The sequence below is a fragment of the Toxotes jaculatrix genome, chromosome 14 (assembly GCF_017976425.1).
Source record: "Toxotes jaculatrix isolate fToxJac2 chromosome 14, fToxJac2.pri, whole genome shotgun sequence".
Classification (NCBI taxonomy): domain Eukaryota; kingdom Metazoa; phylum Chordata; class Actinopteri; family Toxotidae; genus Toxotes; species Toxotes jaculatrix.
This window is the reverse complement of record NC_054407.1, coordinates 5229330-5255835: the sequence shown is the minus strand read 5'-3', so window position 1 is coordinate 5255835 and position 26506 is coordinate 5229330. Positions and strand designations below refer to the sequence as shown.

At 34.8% G+C, this 26506-nt stretch overlaps 1 protein-coding gene across 1 annotated transcript in view; it reads right to left on the bottom strand.

Moving 5' to 3' along the window:
- The window catches only part of LOC121193406 (ankyrin repeat domain-containing protein 33B-like), a 46164-nt gene extending 24064 nt beyond the window's left edge, over window positions 1-22100 (bottom strand). The window contains exons 1-2 of the mRNA XM_041055666.1: window positions 21612-22100; window positions 18935-19064 (exon numbers count right to left, since the gene is read on the bottom strand). Coding sequence (XP_040911600.1) covers window positions 18935-19064; window positions 21612-22100 — 619 coding nt within the window. The remainder of the gene's footprint in view (window positions 1-18934; window positions 19065-21611) is intronic.
- Between the last annotated feature and the right edge of the window lie 4406 nt (window positions 22101-26506).

The window sequence follows — 26506 nt, the reverse complement described above, 5'->3', positions numbered from 1 at the left end:
AAAGTCAAAATTTTTTTCGATCTCCAAAAGTCATAAAAAACGTCATAGTATAGTAAGGCGTTTTTTTCGGGCAAAAAAAGTCAAAATTTTTTTGGGCCTCAAAATGTCATAAAAAACGTCATAGTATAGTATGCCGTTTTTTTCGGGCAAAAAAGGTCAGAAAATTTTTCGACCTCCAAAAGTCATAAAAAACGTCATAGTATAGTAAGGCGTTTTTTTCGGGCAAAAAAAGTCAAAATTTTTTTGGGCCTCAAAATGTCATAAAAAACGTCATAGTATAGTATGGCGTTTTTTTCGGGCCAAAAAAGTCAAAATGTTTTTGGGCCTCAAAATGTCATAAAAAACGTCATAGTATAGTATGGCGTTTTTTTCGGGCAAAAAAAGTCAAAATTTTTTTGGGCCTCAAAATGTCATAAAAAACGTCATAGTATATTAAGGCTTTTTTCAACCTCCAAAATGTCATAAAAAACGTCATAGTATAGTATGGCGTTTTTTTCGGGCAAAAAAGGTCAGAAAATTTTTCGACCTCCAAAAGTCATAAAAAACGTCATAGTATAGTATGGCGTTTTTTTCGGGCCAAAAAAGTCAAAATTTTTTTCGACCTCCAAAAGTCATAAAAAACGTCATAGTATAGTAAGGCGTTTTTTTCGGGCAAAAAAAGTCAACATTTTTTTCGACCTCCAAAAGTCATAAAAAACGTCATAGTATAGTAAGGCGTTTTTTTCGGGCAAAAAAAGTCAAAATTTTTTTCGACCTCCAAAAGTCATAAAAAACGTCATAGTATAGTAAGGCTTTTTTCAACCTCCAAAAGTCATAAAAAACGTCATAGTATAGTATGGCGTTTTTTTCGGGCAAAAAAATTCAACTTTTTTTGGGCCTCAAAATGTCATAAAAAACGTCATAGTATAGTATGCCGTTTTTTTCGGGCAAAAAAATTCAAAATTTTTTTCGACCTTCAAAAGTCATAAAAAACGTCATAGTATATTAAGGCTTTTTTCAACCTCCAAAATGTCATAAAAAACGTCATAGTATAGTATGCCGTTTTTTTCGGGCAAAAAAAGTCAAAATTTTTTTGGGCCTCAAAATGTCATAAAAAACATCATAGTATAGTAAGGCGTTTTTTTCGGGCAAAAGAAGTCAAAATTTTTTTCGACCTCCAAAAGTCATAAAAAACGTCATAGTATAGTAAGGCGTTTTTTTCGGGCAAAACAAGTCAAACTTTTTTTGGGCCTCAAAATGTCATAAAAAACGTCATAGTATATTGAGGCTTTTTTCAACCTCCAAAAGTCATAAAAAACGTCATAGTATAGTATGGCGTTTTTTTCGGGCCAAAAAAGTCAAAATTTTTTGGGGCCTCAAAATGTCATAAAAAACGTCATAGTATAGTATGGAGTTTTTTTCGGGCAAAAAAAGTCAAAATTTTTTTGGGCCTCAAAATGTCATAAAAAACGTCATAGTATAGTATGGCGTTTTTTTTCGGGCCAAAAAAGTCTAAATTTTTGGGGACCTCAAAATGTCATAAAAAACGTCATACTGTAGTATGACATTTTTTTCGGGCCAAAAAAGTCAAAATTTTTTTCGACCTCCAAAAGTCATAAAAAACGTCATAGTATAGTAAGGCGTTTTTTTCGGGCAAAAAAAGTCAAAATTTTTTTGGGCCTCAAAATGTCATAAAAAACGTCATAGTATAGTATGGCGTTTTTTTCGGGCCAAAAAAGTCAAAATGTTTTTGGGCCTCAAAATGTCATAAAAAACGTCATAGTATAGTATGGCGTTTTTTTCGGGCAAAAAAGGTCAGAAAATTTTTCGACCTCCAAAAGTCATAAAAAACGTCATAGTATAGTAAGGCGTTTTTTTCGGGCAAAAAAAGTCAAAATTTTTTTGGGCCTCAAAATGTCATAAAAAACGTCATAGTATATTAAGGCTTTTTTCAACCTCCAAAATGTCATAAAAAACGTCATAGTATAGTATGGCGTTTTTTTCGGGCAAAAAAGGTCAGAAAATTTTTCGACCTCCAAAAGTCATAAAAAACGTCATAGTATAGTAAGGCGTTTTTTTCGGGCAAAAAAAGTCAAAATTTTTTTGGGCCCCAAAATGTCATAAAAAACGTCATAGTATAGTATGGCGTTTTTTTCGGGCAAAAAAAGTCAACATTTTTTTGGGCCTCAAAATGTCATAAAAAACGTCATAGTATAGTATGGCGTTTTTTTCGGGCAAAAAAAGTCAAAAATTTTTTGGGCCTCAAAATGTCATAAAAAACGTCATAGTAAAGTAAGGCGTTTTTTTCGGGCAAAAAAAGTCAACATTTTTTTCGACCTCCAAAAGTCATAAAAAACGTCATAGTATAGTAAGGCGTTTTTTTCGGGCAAAACAAGTCAAAATTTTTTTGGGCCTCAAAATGTCATAAAAAACGTCATAGTATAGTATGCCGTTTTTTTCGGGCCAAAATAGTCAAAATTTTTTCGACCTCCAAAAGTCATAAAAAACGTCATAGTATAGTAAGGCGTTTTTTTCGGCCAAAAAAAGTCAAAATTTTTTTGGGCCTCAAAATGTCATAAAAAACGTCATAGTATAGTATGCCCTTTTTTTCGGGCAAAAAAAGTCAAAATTTTTTTGGGCCTCAAAATGTCATAAAAAACGTCATACTATAGTATGGCGTTTTTTTCGGGCAAAAAAAGTCAACATTTTTTTGGGCCTCAAAATGTCATAAAAAACGTCATAGTATAGTAAGGCGTTTTTTTCGGGCAAAACAAGTCAAAATTTTTTTGGGCCTCAAAATGTCATAAAAAACGTCATAGTATAGTAAGGCGCTTTTTTCAGACAAAAAAAGTCAAAAAAATTTTCGACCTCCAAAAGTCATAAAAAACGTCATAGTATAGCATGGCGTTTTTTTCGGGCAAAAAAAATCAAAATTTTTTTCGACCTCCAAAAGTCATAAAAAACGTCATAGTATAGTAAGGCGTTTTTTTCGGGCCAAAAAAGTCAAAAATTTTTTCGACCTCCAAAAGTCATAAAAAACGTCATAGTATAGTATGCCGTTTTTTTCGGGCAAAAAAAGTCAAAATTTTTTTGGGCCCCAAAATGTCATAAAAAACGTCATAGTATAGTATGGCGTTTTTTTCGGGCAAAAAAAGTCAAAAATTTTTTGGGCCTCAAAATGTCATAAAAAACGTCATAGTAAAGTAAGGCGTTTTTTTCGGGCAAAAAAAGTCAACATTTTTTTCGACCTCCAAAAGTCATAAAAAACGTCATAGTATAGTAAGGCGTTTTTTTCGGGCAAAACAAGTCAAAATTTTTTTGGGCCTCAAAATGTCATAAAAAACGTCATAGTATAGTATGCCGTTTTTTTCGGGCCAAAAAAGTCAAAATTTTTTCGACCTCCAAAAGTCATAAAAAACGTCATAGTATAGTAAGGCGTTTTTTTCGGCCAAAAAAAGTCAAAATTTTTTTGGGCCTCAAAATGTCATAAAAAACGTCATAGTATAGTATGCCGTTTTTTTCGGGCAAAAAAAGTCAAAATTTTTTTGGGCCTCAAAATGTCATAAAAAACGTCATACTATAGTATGGCGTTTTTTTCGGGCAAAAAAAGTCAACATTTTTTTTAGGCCTCAAAATGTCATAAAAAACGTCATAGTATAGTATGCCGTTTTTTTCGGGAAAAACAAGTCAAAATTTTTTTGGGCCTCAAAATGTCATAAAAAACGTCATAGTATAGTATGGCGTTTTTTTCGGGCAAAAAAAGTCAAAAAATTTTTCGACCTCCAAAAGTCATAAAAAACGTCATAGTATAGTAAGGCGTTTTTCAACCTCCAAAAGTCATAAAAAACGTCATAGTATAGTAAGGCGTTTTTTTCGGGCAAAAAAAGTCAACATTTTTTTGGGCCTCAAAATGTCATAAAAAACGTCATAGTATAGTATGGCGTTTTTTTCGGGCAAAAAAAGTCAACATTTTTTTGGGCCTCAAAATGTCATAAAAAACGTCATAATATAGTATGCCGTTTTTTTCGGGCAAAACAAGTCAAAATTTTTTTGGGCCTCAAAATGTCATAAAAAACGTCATAGTATAGTATGCCGTTTTTTTCGGGCAAAAAAAGTCAAAAATTTTTTGTGCCTCAAAATGTCATAAAAAACGTCATAGTAAAGTAAGGCGTTTTTTTCGGGCAAAAAAAGTCAACATTTTTTTCGACCTCCAAAAGTCATAAAAAACGTCATAGTATAGTAAGGCGTTTTTTTCGGGCAAAACAAGTCAAAATTTTTTTGGGCCTCAAAATGTCATAAAAAACGTCATAGTATAGTATGCCGTTTTTTTCGGGCCAAAAAAGTCAAAATTTTTTCGACCTCCAAAAGTCATAAAAAACGTCATAGTATAGTAAGGCGTTTTTTTCGGCCAAAAAAAGTCAAAATTTTTTTGGGCCTCAAAATGTCATAAAAAACGTCATAGTATAGTATGCCGTTTTTTTCGGGCAAAAAAAGTCAAAATTTTTTTGGGCCTCAAAATGTCATAAAAAACGTCATACTATAGTATGGCGTTTTTTTCGGGCAAAAAAAGTCAAATTTTTTTTGGGCCTCAAAATGTCATAAAAAACGTCATAGTATAGTATGCCGTTTTTTTCGGGCAAAACAAGTCAAAATTTTTTTGGGCCTCAAAATGTCATAAAAAACGTCATAGTATAGTATGGCGTTTTTTTCGGGCAAAAAAAGTCAAAAAATTTTTCGACCTCCAAAAGTCATAAAAAACGTCATAGTATAGTAAGGCGTTTTTTTCGGGCCAAAAAAGTCAACATTTTTTCGACCTCCAAAAGTCATAAAAAACGTCATAGTATAGTAAGGCGTTTTTTTCGGGCCAAAAAAGTCAAAAAATTTTTCGACCTCCAAAAGTCATAAAAAACGTCATAGTATAGTAAGGCGTTTTTTTCGGGCAAAAAAAGTCAAAATTTTTTCGACCTCCAAAAGTCATAAAAAACGTCATAGTATAGTAAGGCGTTTTTTTCGGGCAAAAAAAGTCAAAATTTTTTTGGGCCTCAAAATGTCATAAAAAACGTCATAGTATAGTATGGCTTTTTTTTTCGGGCAAAAAAATTCAACATTTTTTTGGGCCTCAAAATGTCATAAAAAACGTCATAGTATAGTATGGCGTTTTTTTCGGGCAAAAAAAGTCAACATTTTTTTGTGCCTCAAAATGTCATAAAAAACGTCATAGTAAATTAAGGCGTGTTTTTCGGGCAAAAAAAGTCAACATTTTTTTCGACCTCCAAAAGTCATAAAAAACGTCATAGTATAGTAAGGCTTTTTTCAACCTCCAAAAGTCATAAAAAACGTCATAGTATAGTATGGCGTTTTTTTCGGGCAAAAAAAGTCAAAATTTTTTTGGGCCTCAAAATGTCATAAAAAACGTCATAGTATAGTATGGCGTTTTTTTCGGGCAAAAAAAGTCAACATTTTTTCGACATCCAAAAGTCATAAAAAACATCATAGTATAGTAAGGCGTTTTTTTCGGGCCAAAAAAGTCAAAATTTTTTTCGACCTCCAAAAGTCATAAAAAACGTCATAGTATATTAAGGCGTTTTTTTCGGGCAAAAAAAGTCAACATTTTTTTGGGCCTCAAAATGTCATGAAAAACGTCATAGTATAGTATGGCGTTTTTTTCGGGCAAAAAAAGTCAACATTTTTTTGGGCCTCAAAATGTCATAAAAAACGTCATAGTATAGTATGCCGTTTTTTTCGGGCAAAACAAGTCAAAATTTTTTTGGGCCTCAAAATGTCATAAAAAACGTCATAGTATAGTATGGCGTTTTTTTCGGGCAAAAAAAGTCAAAAAATTTTTCGACCTCCAAAAGTCATAAAAAACGTCATAGTATAGTAAGGCGTTTTTTTCGGGCCAAAAAAGTCAAAATTTTTTTGGGCCTCAAAATGTCATAAAAAACGTCATAGTATAGTAAGGCGTTTTTTTCGGGCAAAAAAAGTCAACATTTTTTTGGGCCTCAAAATGTCATAAAAAACGTCATAGTATAGTATGCCGTTTTTTTCGGGCAAAACAAGTCAAAATTTTTTTGGGCCTCAAAATGTCATAAAAAACGTCATAGTATAGTATGGCGTTTTTTTCGGGCAAAAAAAGTCAACATTTTTTTCGACCTCCAAAAGTCATAAAAAACGTCATAGTATAGTAAGGCGTTTTTTTCGGGCAAAACAAGTCAAAATTTTTTTGGGCCTCAAAATGTCATAAAAAACGTCATAGTATAGTATGGCGTTTTTTTCGGGCAAAACAAGTCAAAAAATTTTTCGACCTCCAAAAGTCATAAAAAACGTCATAGTATAGTAAGGCGTTTTTTTCGGGCAAAAAAAGTCAAAATTTTTTCGACCTCCAAAAGTCATAAAAAACGTCATAGTATAGTAAGGCGTTTTTTTCGGGCAAAAAAAGTCAAAATTTTTTTGGGCCTCAAAATGTCATAAAAAACGTCATAGTATAGTATGGCTTTTTTTTTCGGGCAAAAAAATTCAACATTTTTTTGGGCCTCAAAATGTCATAAAAAACGTCATAGTATAGTATGGCGTTTTTTTCGGGCAAAAAAAGTCAACATTTTTTTGTGCCTCAAAATGTCATAAAAAACGTCATAGTAAATTAAGGCGTGTTTTTCGGGCAAAAAAAGTCAACATTTTTTTCGACCTCCAAAAGTCATAAAAAACGTCATAGTATAGTAAGGCTTTTTTCAACCTCCAAAAGTCATAAAAAACGTCATAGTATAGTATGGCGTTTTTTTCGGGCAAAAAAAGTCAAAATTTTTTTGGGCCTCAAAATGTCATAAAAAACGTCATAGTATAGTATGGCGTTTTTTTCGGGCAAAAAAAGTCAACATTTTTTCGACATCCAAAAGTCATAAAAAACATCATAGTATAGTAAGGCGTTTTTTTCGGGCCAAAAAAGTCAAAATTTTTTTCGACCTCCAAAAGTCATAAAAAACGTCATAGTATATTAAGGCGTTTTTTTCGGGCAAAAAAAGTCAACATTTTTTTGGGCCTCAAAATGTCATGAAAAACGTCATAGTATAGTATGGCGTTTTTTTCGGGCAAAAAAAGTCAACATTTTTTTGGGCCTCAAAATGTCATAAAAAACGTCATAGTATAGTATGCCGTTTTTTTCGGGCAAAACAAGTCAAAATTTTTTTGGGCCTCAAAATGTCATAAAAAACGTCATAGTATAGTATGGCGTTTTTTTCGGGCAAAAAAAGTCAAAAAATTTTTCGACCTCCAAAAGTCATAAAAAACGTCATAGTATAGTAAGGCGTTTTTTTCGGGCCAAAAAAGTCAAAATTTTTTTGGGCCTCAAAATGTCATAAAAAACGTCATAGTATAGTATGGCGTTTTTTTCGGGCCAAAAAAGTCAACATTTTTTTCGACCTCCAAAAGTCATAAAAAACGTCATAGTATAGTAAGGCGTTTTTTTCGGGCCAAAAAAGTCAAAAAATTTTTCGACCTCCAAAAGTCATAAAAAACGTCATAGTATAGTAAGGCGTTTTTTTCGGGCCAAAAAAGTCAAAATTTTTTTGGGCCTCAAAATGTCATAAAAAACGTCATAGTATAGTATGCCGTTTTTTTCGGCCAAAAAAAGTCAAAATTTTTTTGGGCCTCAAAATGTCATAAAAAACGTCATAGTAAATTAAGGCGTGTTTTTCGGGCAAAAAAAGTCAACATTTTTTTCGACCTCCAAAAGTCATAAAAAACGTCATAGTATAGTATGGCGTTTTTTTCGGGCAAAAAAAGTCAAAATTTTTTTGGGCCTCAAAATGTCATAAAAAACGTCATAGTATAGTATGGCGTTTTTTTCGGGCAAAAAAAGTCAACATTTTTTTGGGCCTCAAAATGTCATAAAAAACGTCATAGTATAGTAAGGCGTTTTTTTCGGGCAAAAAAAGTCAAAATTTTTTCGACATCCAAAAGTCATAAAAAACATCATAGTATAGTAAGGCGTTTTTTTCGGGCCAAAAAAGTCAAATTTTTTTTCGACCTCCAAAAGTCATAAAAAACGTCATAGTATATTAAGGCGTTTTTTTCGGGCAAAAAAAGTCAACATTTTTTTGGGCCTCAAAATGTCATAAAAAACGTCATAGTATAGTAAGGCGTTTTTTTCGGGCAAAAAAAGTCAAAATTTTTTTCGACCTCCAAAAGTCATAAAAAACATCATAGTATATTAAGGCTTTTTTCAACCTCCAAAAGTCATAAAAAACGTCATAGTATAGTATGGCGTTTTTTTCGGGCAAAAAAAGTCAAAATTTTTTTGGGACTCAAAATGTCATAAAAAACGTCATACTATAGTATGGCGCTTTTTTCGGGCAAAAAAAGTCAACATTTTTTTGGGCCTCAAAATGTCATAAAAAACGTCATAGTATAGTATGGCGTTTTTTTCGGGCAAAAAAAGTCAAAAAATTATTCGACCTCCAAAAGTCATAAAAAACGTCATAGTATAGTAAGGCGTTTTTTTCGGGCCAAAAAAGTCAACATTTTTTCGACCTCCAAAAGTCATAAAAAACGTCATAGTATAGTAAGGCGTTTTTTTCGGGCCAAAAAAGTCAAAAAAATTTTCGACCTCCAAAAGTCATAAAAAACGTCATAGTATAGTAAGGCGTTTTTTTCGGGCAAAAAAGTCAAAATTTTTTTGGGCCCCAAAATGTCATAAAAAACGTCATAGTATTGTATGGCGTTTTTTTCGGGCAAAAAAAGTCAACATTTTTTTGGGCCTCAAAATGTCATAAAAAACGTCATAGTATAGTATGCCGTTTTTTTCGGGCAAAAAAAGTCAAAAATTTTTTGGGCCTCAAAATGTCATAAAAAACGTCATAGTAAAGTAAGGCGTTTTTTTCGGGCAAAAAAAGTCAACATTTTTTTCGACCTCCAAAAGTCATAAAAAAACGTCATAGTATAGTAAGGCGTTTTTTTCGGGCAAAACAAGTCAAAATTTTTTTGGGCCTCAAAATGTCATAAAAAACGTCATAGTATAGTATGCCGTTTTTTTCGGGCCAAAAAAGTCAAAATTTTTTCGACCTCCAAAAGTCATAAAAAACGTCATAGTATAGTAAGGCGTTTTTTTCGGCCAAAAAAAGTCAAAATTTTTTTGGGCCTCAAAATGTCATAAAAAACGTCATAGTATAGTATGCCGTTTTTTTCGGGCAAAAAAAGTCAAAATTTTTTTGGGCCTCAAAATGTCATAAAAAACGTCATACTATAGTATGGCGTTTTTTTCGGGCAAAAAAAGTCAACATTTTTTTGGGCCTCAAAATGTCATAAAAAACGTCATAGTATAGTATGCCGTTTTTTTCGGGCAAAACAAGTCAAAATTTTTTTGGGCCTCAAAATGTCATAAAAAACGTCATAGTATAGTATGGCGTTTTTTTCGGGCAAAAAAAGTCAAAAAATTTTTCGACCTCCAAAAGTCATAAAAAACGTCATAGTATAGTAAGGCGTTTTTTTCGGGCCAAAAAAGTCAAAATTTTTTTGGGCCTCAAAATGTCATAAAAAACGTCATAGTATAGTATGGCGTTTTTTTCGGGCCAAAAAAGTCAACATTTTTTTCGACCTCCAAAAGTCATAAAAAACGTCATAGTATAGTAAGGCGTTTTTTTCGGGCCAAAAAAGTCAAAAAATTTTTCGACCTCCAAAAGTCATAAAAAACGTCATAGTATAGTAAGGCGTTTTTTTCGGGCAAAAAAAGTCAAAATTTTTTTGGGCCCCAAAATGTCATAAAAAACGTCATAGTATAGTATGGCGTTTTTTTCGGGCAAAAAAAGTCAACATTTTTTTGGGCCTCAAAATGTCATAAAAAACGTCATAGTATAGTATGCCGTTTTTTTCGGGCAAAAAAAGTCAAAAATTTTTTGGGCCTCAAAATGTCATAAAAAACGTCATAGTAAAGTAAGGCGTTTTTTTCGGGCAAAAAGAGTCAACATTTTTTTCGACCTCCAAAAGTCATAAAAAACGTCATAGTATAGTAAGGCGTTTTTTTCGGGCAAAACAAGTCAAAATTTTTTTGGGCCTCAAAATGTCATAAAAAACGTCATAGTATAGTATGCCGTTTTTTTCGGGCCAAAAAAGTCAAAATTTTTTCGACCTCCAAAAGTCATAAAAAACGTCATAGTATAGTAAGGCGTTTTTTTCGGCCAAAAAAAGTCAAAATTTTTTTGGGCCTCAAAATGTCATAAAAAACGTCATAGTATAGTATGCCGTTTTTTTCGGGCAAAAAAAGTCAAAATTTTTTTGGGCCTCAAAATGTCATAAAAAACGTCATAGTATAGTATGCCGTTTTTTTCGGGCAAAAAAAGTCAAAATTTTTTTGGGCCTCAAAATGTCATAAAAAACGTCATACTATAGTATGGCGTTTTTTTCGGGCAAAAAAAGTCAACATTTTTTTGGGCCTCAAAATGTCATAAAAAACGTCATAGTATAGTATGCCGTTTTTTTCGGGCAAAACAAGTCAAAATTTTTTTGGGCCTCAAAATGTCATAAAAAACGTCATAGTATAGTATGGCGTTTTTTTCGGGCAAAAAAAGTCAAAAAATTTTTCGACCTCCAAAAGTCATAAAAAACGTCATAGTATAGTAAGGCGTTTTTTTCGGGCCAAAAAAGTCAAAATTTTTTTGGGCCTCAAAATGTCATAAAAAACGTCATAGTATAGTATGGCGTTTTTTTCGGGCCAAAAAAGTCAACATTTTTTTCGACCTCCAAAAGTCATAAAAAACGTCATAGTATAGTAAGGCGTTTTTTTCGGGCCAAAAAAGTCAAAAAATTTTTCGACCTCCAAAAGTCATAAAAAACGTCATAGTATAGTAAGGCGTTTTTTTCGGGCAAAAAAAGTCAAAATTTTTTTGGGCCCCAAAATGTCATAAAAAACGTCATAGTATAGTATGGCGTTTTTTTCGGGCAAAAAAAGTCAACATTTTTTTGGGCCTCAAAATGTCATAAAAAACGTCATAGTATAGTATGCCGTTTTTTTCGGGCAAAAAAAGTCAACATTTTTTTCGACCTCCAAAAGTCATAAAAAACGTCATAGTATAGTAAGGCGTTTTTTTCGGGCAAAACAAGTCAAAATTTTTTTGGGCCTCAAAATGTCATAAAAAACGTCATAGTATAGTATGGCGTTTTTTTCGGGCAAAAAAAGTCAAAAAATTTTTCGACCTCCAAAAGTCATAAAAAACGTCATAGTATAGTAAGGCGTTTTTTTCGGGCCAAAAAAGTCAACATTTTTTCGACCTCCAAAAGTCATAAAAAACGTCATAGTATAGTAAGGCGTTTTTTTCGGGCAAAAAAAGTCAACATTTTTTTGGGCCTCAAAAAAGTCAACATTTTTTCGACCTCCAAAAGTCATAAAAAACGTCATAGTATAGTAAGGCGTTTTTTTCGGGCCAAAAAAAGTCAACATTTTTTTCGACCTCCAAAAGTCATAAAAAACGTCATAGTATAGTAAGGCTTTTTTCAACCTCCAAAAGTCATAAAAAACGTCATAGTATAGTATGGCGTTTTTTTCGGGCAAAAAAAGTCAAAATTTTTTTGGGCCTCAAAATGTCATAAAAAACGTCATAGTATAGTATGGCGTTTTTTTCGGGCAAAAAAAGTCAACATTTTTTTGGGCCTCAAAATGTCATAAAAAACGTCATAGTATAGTAAGGCGTTTTTTTCGGGCAAAAAAAGTCAAAATTTTTTCGACATCCAAAAGTCATAAAAAACATCATAGTATAGTAAGGCGTTTTTTTCGGGCCAAAAAAGTCAAAATTTTTTTGGGCCTCAAAATGTCATAAAAAACGTCATAGTATAGTATGGCGTTTTTTTCGGGCAAAAAAAGTCAACATTTTTTTGGGCCTCAAAATGTCATAAAAAACGTCATAGTATAGTAAGGCGTTTTTTTCGGGCAAAAAAAGTCAAAATTTTTTCGACATCCAAAAGTCATAAAAAACATCATAGTATAGTAAGGCGTTTTTTTCGGGCCAAAAAAGTCAAAATTTTTTTCGACCTCCAAAAGTCATAAAAAACGTCATAGTATATTAAGGCGTTTTTTTCGGGCAAAAAAAGTCAAAATTTTTTTGGGCCTCAAAATGTCATAAAAAACGTCATAGTATAGTATGGCGTTTTTTTCGGGCAAAAAAAGTCAACATTTTTTTGGGCCTCAAAATGTCATAAAAAACGTCATAGTATAGTATGCCGTTTTTTTCGGGCAAAACAAGTCAAAATTTTTTTGGGCCTCCAAATGTCATAAAAAACGTCATAGTATAGTATGCCGTTTTTTTCGGGCAAAAAAAGTCAAAATTTTTTTGGGCCTCAAAATGTCATAAAAAACGTCATACTATAGTATGGCGTTTTTTTCGGGCAAAAAAAGTCAACATTTTTTTGGGCCTCAAAATGTCATAAAAAACGTCATAGTATAGTATGGCGTTTTTTTCGGGCAAAAAAAGTCAACATTTTTTTCGACCTCCAAAAGTCATAAAAAACGTCATAGTATAGTAAGGCGTTTTTTTCGGGCAAAACAAGTCAAAATTTTTTTGGGCCTCAAAATGTCATAAAAAACGTCATGGTATAGTATGGCGTTTTTTTCGGGCAAAAAAAGTCAAAAAATTTTTCGACCTCCAAAAGTCATAAAAAACGTCATAGTATAGTAAGGCGTTTTTTTCGGGCCAAAAAAGTCAAAATTTTTTCGACCTCCAAAAGTCATAAAAAACGTCATAGTATAGTAAGGCGTTTTTTTACGGCCAAAAAAGTCAAAAATTTTTTCGACCTCCAAAAGTCATAAAAAACGTCATAGTATAGTAAGGCGTTTTTTTCGGGCAAAACAAGTCAAAATTTTTTTGGGCCTCAAAATGTCATAAAAAACGTCATAGTATAGTATGGCGTTTTTTTCGGGCAAAAAAAGTCAAAAAATTTTTCGACCTCCAAAAGTCATAAAAAACGTCATAGTATAGTAAGGCGTTTTTTTCGGGCCAAAAAAGTCAAAATTTTTTCGACCTCCAAAAGTCATAAAAAACGTCATAGTATAGTAAGGCGTTTTTTTCGGGCAAAAAAATTCAAAATTTTTTTGACCTCCAAAAGTCATAAAAAACGTCATAGTATAGTAAGGCGTTTTTTTCGGGCAAAAAAAGTCAAAAATTTTTTCGACCTCCAAAAGTCATAAAAAACGTCATAGTATAGCATGGCGTTTTTTTCGGGCAAAAAAAATCAAAATTTTTTTCGACCTCCAAAAGTCATAAAAAACGTCATAGTATATTAAGGCTTTTTTCAACCTCCAAAAGTCATAAAAAACGTCATAGTATAGTAAGGCGTTTTTTTCGGGCAAAAAAAGTCAAAATTTTTTTGGGCCTCAAAATGTCATAAAAAACGTCATAGTATAGTATGGCGTTTTTTTCGGGCAAAAAAAGTCAACATTTTTTTGGGCCTCAAAATGTCATAAAAAACGTCATAGTATAGTATGCCGTTTTTTTCGGGCAAAACAAGTCAAAAAATTTTTCGACCTCCAAAAGTCATAAAAAACGTCATAGTATAGTAAGGCGTTTTTTTCGGGCCAAAAAAGTCAAAATTTTTTCGACCTCCAAAAGTCATAAAAAAACATCATAGTATAGTAAGGCGTTTTTTTCGGGCCAAAGAAGTCAAAATTTTTTTCGACCTCCAAAAGTCATAAAAAACGTCATAGTATAGTAAGGCGTTTTTTCGGGCAAAAAAAGTCAAAATTTTTTTGGGCCTCAAAATGTCATAAAAAACGTCATAGTATAGTATGGCGTTTTTTTCGGGCAAAAAAAGTCAACATTTTTTTGGGCCTCAAAATGTCATAAAAAACGTCATAGTATATTAAGGCTTTTTTCAACCTCCAAAAGTCATAAAAAACGTCATAATATAGTATGCCGTTTTTTTCGGGCAAAACAAGTCAAAATTTTTTTGGGCCTCAAAATGTCATAAAAAACGTCATAGTATAGTATGCCGTTTTTTTCGGGCCAAAAAAGTCAAAATTTTTTCGACCTCCAAAAGTCATAAAAAACGTCATAGTATAGTAAGGCGTTTTTTTCGGGCAAAAAAAGTCAAAATTTTTTTGGGCCTCAAAATGTCATAAAAAACGTCATAGTATAGTATGCCGTTTTTTTCGGGCAAAAAAAGTCAAAATTTTTTTGGGCCTCAAAATGTCATAAAAAACGTCATACTATAGTATGGCGTTTTTTTCGGGCAAAAAAAGTCAACATTTTTTTGGGCCTCAAAATGTCATAAAAAACGTCATAGTATAGTATGCCGTTTTTTTCGGGCAAAACAAGTCAAAATTTTTTTGGGCCTCAAAATGTCATAAAAAACGTCATAGTATAGTATGGCGTTTTTTTCGGGCAAAAAAAGTCAAAAAATTTTTCGACCTCCAAAAGTCATAAAAAACGTCATAGTATAGTAAGGCGTTTTTTTCGGGCCAAAAAAGTCAAAATTTTTTTGGGCCTCAAAATGTCATAAAAAACGTCATAGTATAGTATGGCGTTTTTTTCGGGCAAAAAAAGTCAACATTTTTTTCGACCTCCAAAAGTCAGAAAAAACGTCATAGTATAGTAAGGCGTTTTTTTCGGGCAAAAAAAGTCAAAAATTTTTTCGACCTCCAAAAGTCATAAAAAACGTCATAGTATAGCATGGCGTTTTTTTCGGGCAAAAAAAATCAAAATTTTTTTCGACCTCCAAATGTCATAAAAAACGTCATAGTATATTAAGGCTTTTTTCAACCTCCAAAAGTCATAAAAAACGTCATAGTATAGTAAGGCGTTTTTTTCGGGCAAAAAAAGTCAAAATTTTTTTGGGCCTCAAAATGTCATAAAAAACGTCATAGTATAGTATGGCGTTTTTTTCGGGCAAAAAAAGTCAACATTTTTTTGGGCCTCAAAATGTCATAAAAAACGTCATAGTATAGTAAGGCGTTTTTTTCGGGCAAAAAAAGTCAAAATTTTTTTGGGCCTCAAAATGTCATAAAAAACGTCATAGTATAGTATGCCGTTTTTTTCGGGCAAAAAAAGTCAAAATTTTTTTGGGCCTCAAAATGTCATAAAAAACGTCATACTATAGTATGGCGTTTTTTTCGGGCAAAAAAAGTCAACATTTTTTTGGGCCTCAAAATGTCATAAAAAACGTCATAGTATAGTAAGGCGTTTTTTTCGGGCAAAAAAAGTCAAAATTTTTTTGGGCCTAAAAATGTCATAAAAAACGTCATAGTATAGTATGCCGTTTTTTTCGGGCAAAAAAAGTCAAAATTTTTTTGGGCCTCAAAATGTCATAAAAAACGTCATACTATAGTATGGCGTTTTTTTCGGGCAAAAAAAGTCAACATTTTTTTGGGCCTCAAAATGTCATAAAAAACGTCATAGTATAGTATGCCGTTTTTTTTCGGGCAAAACAAGTCAAAATTTTTTCGGGCCTCAAAATGTCATAAAAAACGTCATAGTATAGTATGGCGTTTTTTTCGGGCAAAAAAAGTCAATATTTTTTTCGACCTCCAAAAGTCATAAAAAACGTCATAGTATAGTAAGGCGTTTTTTTCGGGCAAAACAAGTCAAAATTTTTTTGGGCCTCAAAATGTCATAAAAAACGTCATAGTATAGTATGGCGTTTTTTTCGGGCAAAAAAAGTCAAAAAATTTTTCGACCTCCAAAAGTCATAAAAAACGTCATAGTATAGTAAGGCGTTTTTTTCGGGCCAAAAAAGTCAAAATTTTTTCGACCTCCAAAAGTCATAAAAAACGTCATAGTATAGTAAGGCGTTTTTTTATGGCCAAAAAAGTCAAAAATTTTTTGGACCTCCAAAAGTCATAAAAAACGTCATAGTATAGTAAGGCGTTTTTTTCGGGCAAAAAAAGTCAAAATTTTTTTGGGCCCCAAAATGTCATAAAAAACGTCATAGTATAGTATGCCGTTTTTTTCCGGCAAAAAAAGTCAAAAATTCTTTGGGCCTCAAAATGTCATAAAAAACGTCATAGTATAGTATGGCGTTTTTTTCGGGCAAAAAAAGTCAAAATTTTTTTGGGCCTCAAAATGTCATAAAAAACGTCATAGTATAGTATGGCGTTTTTTTCGGGCAAAAAAAGTCAACATTTTTTTGGGCCTCAAAATGTCATAAAAAACGTCATAGTATAGTAAGGCGTTTTTTTCCGGCAAAAAAAGTCAAAAAATTTTTCGACCTCCAAAAGTCATAAAAAACGTCATAGTATAGTAAGGCGTTTTTTTCCGGCAAAAAAAGTCAAAAATTTTTTCGACCTCCAAAAGTCAGAAAAAACGTCATAGTATAGTAAGGCGTTTTTTTCGGGCAAAAAAAGTCAAAATTTTTTTGGGCCCCAAAATGTCATAAAAAACGTCATAGTATAGTATGCCGTTTTTTTCGGGCAAAAAAAGTCAAAATTTTTTTCGACCTCCAAAAGTCATAAAAAACGTCATAGTATATAGTAAGGTGTCAAAATCGGCCAAAAAAAGTCATACTTTTTTTGGCCTCAAAACTTCATAAAAATGGTCATAGTATAGTAAGGCGTCAAAATCGGCCAAAAAAAGTCATACTTTAGTATGACCTCAAAATGTGCCAAAAAACGTCATAGTATAGTAAGGCGTCAAAATCGGCCAAAAAAAGTCATACTTTTTTTTGGCCTCAAAATGTCATAAAAATGGTCATAGTATAGTAAGGCGTCAAAATCGGCCAAAAAAAGTCATACTTTTTTTTGGCCTCAAAATGTCATAAAAATGGTCATAGTATAGTAAGGCTTCAAAAAAAGTCATACTTTATTATGACCTCAAAATGTCATAAAAAATGTCATAGTATAGTAAGGCGTTTTTTTCGGGCAAAAAAAGTCAAAATTTTTTTGGGCCCCAAAATGTCATAAAAAACGTCATAGTATAGTATGCCGTTTTTTTCCGGCAAAAAAAGTCAAAAATTCTTTGGGCCTCAAAATGTCATAAAAAACGTCATAGTATAGTATGGCGTTTTTTTCGGGCAAAAAAAGTCAAAATTTTTTTGGGCCTCAAAATGTCATAAAAAACGTCATAGTATAGTATGGCGTTTTTTTCGGGCAAAAAAAGTCAACATTTTTTTGGGCCTCAAAATGTCATAAAAAACGTCATAGTATAGTAAGGCGTTTTTTTCGGGCAAAAAAAGTCAAAAAATTTTTCGACCTCCAAAAGTCATAAAAAACGTCATAGTATAGTAAGGCGTTTTTTTCCGGCAAAAAAAGTCAAAAATTTTTTCGACCTCCAAAAGTCAGAAAAAACGTCATAGTATAGTAAGGCGTTTTTTTCGGGCAAAAAAAGTCAAAATTTTTTTGGGCCCCAAAATGTCATAAAAAACGTCATAGTATAGTATGCCGTTTTTTTCGGGCAAAAAAAGTCAAAATTTTTTTCGACCTCCAAAAGTCATAAAAAACGTCATAGTATATAGTAAGGTGTCAAAATCGGCCAAAAAAAGTCATACTTTTTTTGGCCTCAAAACTTCATAAAAATGGTCATAGTATAGTAAGGCGTCAAAATCGGCCAAAAAAAGTCATACTTTAGTATGACCTCAAAATGTGCCAAAAAACGTCATAGTATAGTAAGGCGTCAAAATCGGCCAAAAAAAGTCATACTTTTTTTTGGCCTCAAAATGTCATAAAAATGGTCATAGTATAGTAAGGCGTCAAAATCGGCCAAAAAAAGTCATACTTTTTTTTGGCCTCAAAATGTCATAAAAATGGTCATAGTATAGTAAGGCTTCAAAAAAAGTCATACTTTATTATGACCTCAAAATGTCATAAAAAATGTCATAGTATAGTAAGGCTTCAAAATCGGCCAAAAAAAGTCATACTTTAGTATGACCTCAAAATGTCATAAAAAATATCATAGTATATTAAGGCTTCAAAATCGGCCAAAAAAGTCATACTTTAGTATGACGTCAAGATGTCATAAAAAATGTCATAGTATAGTAAGGCTTCAAAATATGCTAAAAAAGTCATACTTTAGTAAGGCCTTAAAATGTCACAGACAATCTCATACGGTGGTATGACGTCAAAATATGACAAAAAATGCCTCAAAATGTCATCAAAAATGTCATATGGCCCTAATTATTACCTAAAAAGTTCACTGTGAAAATCCAACACAGTTTACAGACTTGATAGTTCAACTTTGACCTGTAGCTGCTCACTTTTAGTTTTACACCCACACAAAGTGGCAGCTAATCTGGCTAAACCAGTCACTAATTTACAACATGCAGGTTCAGAGGGTTCAAGTTCAGAAGAGTCACTAGGTCAGCAAACTGACTCAGTGATGGCATTAATAACAGATAGCAAATATCATTTTGCCCAGATGTGGACCAGAGCTGTCTGGAAGATCTGGGCCAGATCTTGTGACTTGGGCCAGTGTTTTTTGGCACAACAGGCCAATAGCAAAGGCTCTGGCTCTGCCCAAAGGTAATAAAATACTCGAAATAGAAAATAATATATAATAGAAATAGAAGAAATGTAACTGCCATATATAACCACCCAGAAAACTACAAACGCAATGTTTTAACAACTAATAATCTGTTGCCCTCAGACAGAGCTGGCTCAGCACTATCCCCCTGTTTCTGTTTCAAGGTTTTGCAGTAAACTAAATTAACTGGTTGCTGGAAGTTGCTTAATTTTTACCATACAGACACACAATAAGTATCAGTCTTCCCATCTAAAGCTCAGCAAGAAAGTGCATAAATATATTTCCCAAAATACTGAACATGAGAGTGAGGGAGACCTCAATCAGGCTCAGTCTGTACATGCTCAATTCTATTAAGGCTAATAAGTGATAACACATGTAGCACTAACAGTGTCCTGGTGATATTAGGAAGGTTGATTGTTTCACTTTTGTTAATTTTTTTAACAATAGTTATACAATTTTAAAAAATAAAATTAAAAATTCAGAGAAAACACATATAGTGTTCAATTCAGAGGCCCGGGTGGGTTTACCTGCTTGTGCTGCAGTAATGAGAGCAGTGTTTCCCTCATTATCCTGCCAGTTGACATCCAGATACGGGCACTGAGCGAGGGCCATGACCACGTCCATGTAACCATGGTAACACGCCACAATCAGACCAGACTGAAACACAAAAACAAGAGTGCTTGAGTTTCTTCATCTCTCTTTGTCTGTGATTGATTTTGGCTTTTGATTATGGTTTCTCTCCACCACAGTGAAGCTTTTTTTAATGGATCCGCAGCCATATTTCCCCACAGGAGAAAATCACTGCAGTGATTTTCAAAAAAAAGAAAAGAAAGAATGTTTGTTGGTCATCCTGCCTGCAAGCAAAGCACAAGGCTGCTTTTCACAGTGTGTGCCAAACAGATAGCGACACAGTGATAGACTGTCACAGTTCCAGCTCGAGTGATCACTGGTCTTGGCACTAAACTGTCCAAATTGCTAATGGTTGATTTGTTCTTATTTAAAGGGTAATAACTTTTATATCAGAGTTAGTGTTCGGATTAGAGGTAAATTGTGATTTTTTTTCTCACATATTTCCCCACAAAAACAGGTTAGCAAGTGAGTTCCCAAAGCATTTTTAAAGCTCTTCGATCAGATAATAAGTCTTACTGCTAACTAATAATCCACCAGATGATCCACCAATCTGCATGCAGAATTTAACTTGCTGAAACAGATTGTAAAGACAGACATCAGATCAGTAAGAGTTAACCACTGCAGTATGATCATTACGCTGCATGTACAGATAAAGAACTGAAAATAATTGTGCATAGTTTTGAGCAATTAGTTGTACTGTAGCAGAGGTAAGGACTCCTGGAAAACCTGAGGACACAGCCCTGAGGACACAGCCCAGGACAAACTGGATCTGATGGTTCACACTTTCAAGTCGGAGCCAATATGAAGTAAAATTAGGTCATTTAGTCTTAATTCCTATTATAATATGACAACAGATTTCCACCAGCATTGTCTCACACCAACTTTGCTGAAGGTCCAGTGAGGCTAATAACAAAAAGGATCAGATGATCACACAGTTTATAGCATTTAGCATAGTATGTAGTATATATAGTGTACAACTCTGATCCTATTTAGACCTGGTATTAACATTTAATATGTAGAAGTTTTTCATTCCTGACTCATGTCAAACACAGGGTTTTGTTGTTTAGAGGTCACTTTGAGGTCACTTTGACCTGCTGCCCCCTTCCGTGACTAGGGTCACACTGTTTAATTCCTGGGCTGCATGTATGTCCCACTGAAGTAAACAGCTGAATGTAGACAGAAGACCTGGTTTGATTTTAAAGAGATTTTTTTTTTTTCTAACATGGAAATAAGGCAGCCCATGAAGAGCCTTAGCATGCAGCTCAACAACAAATGAAAAAAATGTATTTTCAAAATAGTAAATTAGCTTCTTTCAGAAACCATTCCAATGATGTTAACATAGATCTCGATGAGGTGACAAGTAACTGGGAACCCTAACATCCTCAGGACAGAGCCTATTTTCTTCTTACCTCATTTGTTGCTTTTCATTTTGTTGTTCACACTGTAGTGTCAGTCTTCCCTAATGAGGAAGGACAATAATAATAAATAACGCCTTCCCCTATATAAGTATACTGTTCTGCATGCAGCCTAGTACAGTGCTGCTGCCTCTGAGTCGTGAGGAAGTATCTCAATAAGTGCAGCTATGGACGTGACTCACACCTAGAGTATATTTAAGGATACAACAAGAACACGATTTAAAGCCATAAATTCAAAAAAATGGTTTCCAAACTGACCCTGCAGGCTGACAAATATGAGATCATCTGTACTGTAAACAGACCTGAACTCAAACCACTGGTGGGGGAGTAGACAGATGAATTTTCTGCTAGTCAGAAACACTGAAAAGCGTGAGAAACATGAATGCCAAATTCTGCGTTCATTAAAAAAGCATGACGCAGACACAGAGCTGGTGATGCACACCAAGACTGGGATGATATATGGTTCCAATATAATAGATATTAAATATGTCACCCAGTTTTGTGACAACTAGGTGACTAGGTGTCCAACTAGATGTTCTGGGACATTACCAACATTACTGTCGAAGCACTGCAGTACTGTCTTTCTGTCTGTTCCAGTTCCATAAGCATACGGCAGGTATCTCTTACTCAGTACTCAGGTCTGTGTCTTAGGGAGCCCTTCAAAAGCTGAGCCCTGACAACAAGCTCCTTCTTGACAGTGTCATCGTGCAGTTTACACTCTCCATCTGTCACTGGAGGCTTAACCAACTGCTCTGAACCCTCCTTCAAGATTTGACCTTCAGTGGCCCATGGGAGCTGCACCAGGATCAGCTGGCCTGATCACAAACCCTTGATGTAACTGCAAGTGAGAAAAACTGCAGAGTTCAACCTGGGTCAAAGTTTTTTTTATGCCTCATTGTATATTTATGCTACACATCACAGCACACATTAATGGGCTTAAAGTGATCATTTATGAGACTGTATGTATCATAAACTGACACTTTTTTAAAGAAATCTTACACTCTACACTTTTACTGAACTCAAAATCTCAACAGTTTTAACATTCCGATTGATACTTAACCTGTAAACTGTGAACGTGACACTTGACAGTTTACAATGGGGACAATTAGAAAGGCTAAAGAAAATCGAACTTTTCATTAAAATGCTTTGAAGCACCTACTCTTCTGTTCCTATCTGTCTCCCTCACTTCCTCTTCGGTCACTCCTTGTCTGATCATAATCTTGACGATGATGGCGTTGTTGTTGCAGCAGGCCTTGAAGAAGGAGATGGGCTCGGGGCTGTCAGGGCTTGGTGAGCGGTATGTGTGAGAGGCGACTGAATTGTCTGGGGGATAGAAGGAATCGTCCGAGGCAATGCTCCGCGTATCCGAGCGATCCGGCAGGGCCTCAAAGTCCAGCTCCTCAAACTCTTGGTAGATATCGTCCTCATCCTCCCAATAGTTGCGTGTGTAGTCAACTTCAATCTCCGCATCATCGTCCTCTCCTGATACCTCACATTCATCCGCATCTTCGTCAGCCTTAGTGATGGACATGACAGGTCTTTCCATAGCTGCTTCATTGGTCCTAAACTCGTCAAGTCCAACTCCTCCAGCCACTCCATTCTCTTGAACCTTTGAAGCTTCACCTTCTTCCACCGTTATTAACACCATTTAAGCCCTCCCCCTCCCCCACACACCTTTTGAAATTCTCGTGGGGTGCCAGGACAACTCTAGGAGGACCTAGAGTTTATGTCCACCAACATGCCGCAGTACAGCGTTTCATCTACCCGACAGAATAATGAATCCTACTAGGCTCTCGACTTCTGTTTTCGTCTCTGTCAGGTTACCCAAGAGACTGGGGTCACCAGAGGTCACAGGGCACGCATGAGATCATTGCCCTTGCTGCCAGTCGTCTGTCATTGTCAAGTAAATCTTTTCAGCTTGCCGTAGACAATACAGTTCCCCAGGACTCCACAAGACAATCGCCAATGAAGGCTTGATCATATGCATGATCTGGAGTAGTCACTCTGCCCTGATGAAGTAATCAAAGAAAGTCCATAAAAATGAAATGTCACAAAAAGTTTTCCTCTTTACGGACTTTGTCAATGTAACATTTTCAAATAAATTGAGTTTGACAAGCCCAAGGGTATCCATGATTTACGAACTGCAGAAAAGTCATAGAGTCTTCACAAAGGCTTCAAAAGCCTTGTCCGTCACACTGTATAATCGTGGCATCAGAACCCAGACAGGCAGTTTGAATTCCTGAATTCTTGAAGTCTTGATGAGAAGTTGAAGCTGAAGTTGTCCTTTAGAAAGCAGAAGAACAGGCAGCAACTAATCCTGTGTTTCCCTGTGGAAGAACATTGGGCTTCCTTTGATAATGGCCAGCAATGGGATGAGAGACATTCTCTTGAACTGACGCATGATAATCCCTTTAGTCGCTCCCTCTCTGGCTCTAGCTTCGTCTGTTGCATTCCTCTCCCCAGCGACAAGAGAGTTTTAATGTTTTCTGCTGGAATACAAGAAACTGTAAAACTGAATGGTACAAGCGCAGAGGGAATGTCTTAAGTTCAGGAAGATTTCTCTCTTAATATCTGTAGAGTTTTTTTTTTTTTTTTACATAAGGACAAAAGAATAAAATAAGCAAGTGAACGAGCCAACAAGTGTTTTATTTCCACATGACACTAAAAACACTAAATACAAAGACTGTGTAAAATAAATGCAACAAATGTAGAGGCAGATCTAAAGATCCATGCCAAAGTTTACACCAACATTGCTTTAATATGTTTGTTCTGACAGAGGTGTCTTTATCTGAGAATTAATGTCATTAGTGCAACTGGTCAAGCTGACCCTACCCCCCTTTGGTTTAATCTTCTGCTGCACTTAACACAACCATCTTAAATTGGATTTCTCATCCATGTGACTTCATCAGCATACAGGGTACAGTGGAAGGACTGGGATCATCCTAAACCAATACAGAGTTCAGGCCCTAATGTCACCTTTATTGTCTAACATAACATTGTCTAACTTGTTGTGTGTCACTCTTTCAAATCAGCAGTATGACTTGAAAAACTTGATTCAATCTGATTAATAAGTGGGGGAAAAAGACAGAAAGCATGTGTGTGTGGAAATGGATAACAGAGTGGCAGAAGGTAAATTAGGTGAGACATTCATGGTCTCCAGAGGCTGGATCTTACTGACTTTGATGATCCCCTGATTTGTGATTTCCAGTAAAATGTCTCAGTAAATATTTGATGGAGTCCCATGAAATTGTCACACACATTCATCCCACACTCAGCATTGTCACTGCAAGCATGTTAGCATGCTGACACATTTTAGCATTTAGCTCCAGTGCAGGCTAAGAGCAGCCAGCATGGCTGAAGACTTTTCTTATTTTGAATATTTTTGACATTTTCTATCTTTTTTTTACAGCTGAATTAACTACTGTAAATTACTCAGTTGCTCTGGACATTTAAATCATTACATCTTATATTTGGTTCCAAACGTGCAATGTTGCCATTCCTGTGGCCAGTTTGTAAATCAGCCTAGTTCACAGAGTCATGACCTGGGCATCAACCTGAGTATCTGTGTCAGACACGTTGGAATTAATTCCAAGTGTTTTGTTCTGACAGCTTCGAACACGTAAGGTTTGCCACATGAGGACACAGCTCACACTGAGCCAACATGTTTTCAGACACAGAAACACTAATCTCATACTGTTAAATCCAGCCTCTCCTTAAACACATTACACTGGTCTGTGTAATAAACGGCACTTCACTGGTACAAACATAAGAATGTAAAATAATTCTTTAAGTTTTCTTTGATCCAGAAATTTCTTATGCAAAGTAGTAATCTGTGCCTGAGAAAAATGCAGCGTGGATTTTACATGTGTTTTTCACCTGAAGTCTGGTTTTACAATGAAGAAGAAAAAGAATGAAGCTCTTTGTGACACCTTGCTATTCTCCTCAGAGCTCCTTAATGAGGGACAAATCACAGGCACTTACTCCATGATTTGATTGCCACAAAAAGGTTGATCTCATTGTGCTTGTGAAAAATGAAGCACGGGTTGGAAAAATCTGATTTAGCTTGACAGCAGAAATCTTGTTTGAGCTGCATATGCTCCTAATCTGTACTTAGCTTCCAAAACTGTTAACACTGTGCATTAGCTGAAGGGTAATTGGATTCAGCAGAAATAACCCTACATCCTGTTTCCTTGAGCTACGCTTTGCCAGACGTTATCCAAAATCAGAGCTGGGCTGGTTGAGATGCCTGATGCTGTGATATTTCAAGCAGACTATTGTCTTCAGTTGGTATCATAAGTGTGTGTGAGTTATTCAGCCTGTTTAAATTGAGAAAAGTTCTCATTGTGCTGTGTGGTATCAGTGTGTGCAGCACAGTGAACATGCACAAGAAGAAGAAGAAGAGTTGTCTGTGGAGATGAGGAAGAAAATTGCTAAGCATGGTCAAAGTAAAGGCTACAAGACCATCTCTAAGCAGCTTGATGTTCCTGTAACCACAGCTACCGGTGTTGCTAAGTGTCAAATGTCTATGGGACCATAACCAAACTGCCTGGACACAACAGCATGAGGAAAATTAACCGATTAAACAGAAGGAGAGTTTGAATGGTGGAAGAAAAATAAAAGTAAACTTAAAAACAGATACAAGCTGACTTCTGAGATCAAAGTACACCAGTGTCCAGGTGCATCATAGTTAATTTTCTGAATGAAAGAATAAACGGTGGAAGACAATCAAGGAAGACCCTGCTTTTACATAAGATGACAAGACAGAGCACACAATGCTTCTGGGAGAACGTCCTCTGGACAGATGAAACAAAATCAGAGGTTTATGGAAAAAGTCACCTCAGCTGAAGAAGAAATGAAGAGAAGAGCACCATCCCCACTGTGAAACATGGAGGCTCAGTTATGTTAAGAGGTTTGCTTTGCTTCTTCTGCCACAGGGATCCTTGAATCTGTGCAGGACACAATGAAGATTATCATGTCGTTTCTGCAATGAAACACAGCCAAGAGTCAGAGCTCAGTCACAGGTCATAGCTCCTCCAACAGGCCAATATGACCCAAAACATCCATCTAAAAGCAAAGTGGATGAAAAGAAAATGTTCTAAAGTGGCCTGCTGTGAGTGCTGATCTTAACCCAACTGAACATCTGAGCAAAGTGCGGAGCCCTCAGTCAGTTGAGGGAAAAAAAAAAAAAAGAGCCGTGTGTAAATCTGTACTCCTGGTTTACTAATCCATGCACATGGTTTACAAATCACACTCTCAGATTTGCAATCAGTGCCCACAGTTTTGCAGTCTGTGCCTGCTGATTTGTAAACCGTGTGCATGGTATTTGCAAATGACTTCTTTCATCAGAGAACAAGGGATGGAGCTTTCACAGAGCCGTATCCGCCAAGTCCAATTTATCCAGATTTAAGGGTAGATTTAATGCTATATATCGTGCTTTGCATTGGATGTTTCACAGCTTTCATTGTGTAACATCGTATTTATTGTGCTTTTCACTCCAAAACCTGTAAAAAGAACTCCTTTAGTTTTTTTTTTTCTCAGCTTCCTTTAGAGAAGAGCTCACACTTGCAGCTGGAAGAAAGCCCATCAAACCTGAGAGAACGAGAACAGTTTGCCCAAGAATTAAGAGTAAAAGGTTACTATGAACACCAGTCACCACAAAAAAAGGTTGTGTGAATATCTCAGTAAAAGTGTGCACTCAACAAAACATTTTAATGCACACATGTAAACATGTGTGGAAAAAAGAAAAGATTAGAGAAAGGTCTGAAAAACAGAGAATGTGGTGCAGGATTCGACAGTGCAACAGTTCGACAGTCAAAAATACACATACACATAGAGCATACTGTCCACGCTGTTAAGAAGAAACTGCACTCAAAGAATTCATTACAACAATTTATTATTGTTTCATATTACTGAACCAACAATGAATAGACCTTAAAGTATATACCTTTATGTTACAGTACATGCCACAGCTTGTTTTTCCACATATAAAAATAGAAATCATTTGCTTCTAGAAATTGAAATTCAAGACCAAAATTGTAAGTGTTCCAGCTCAGT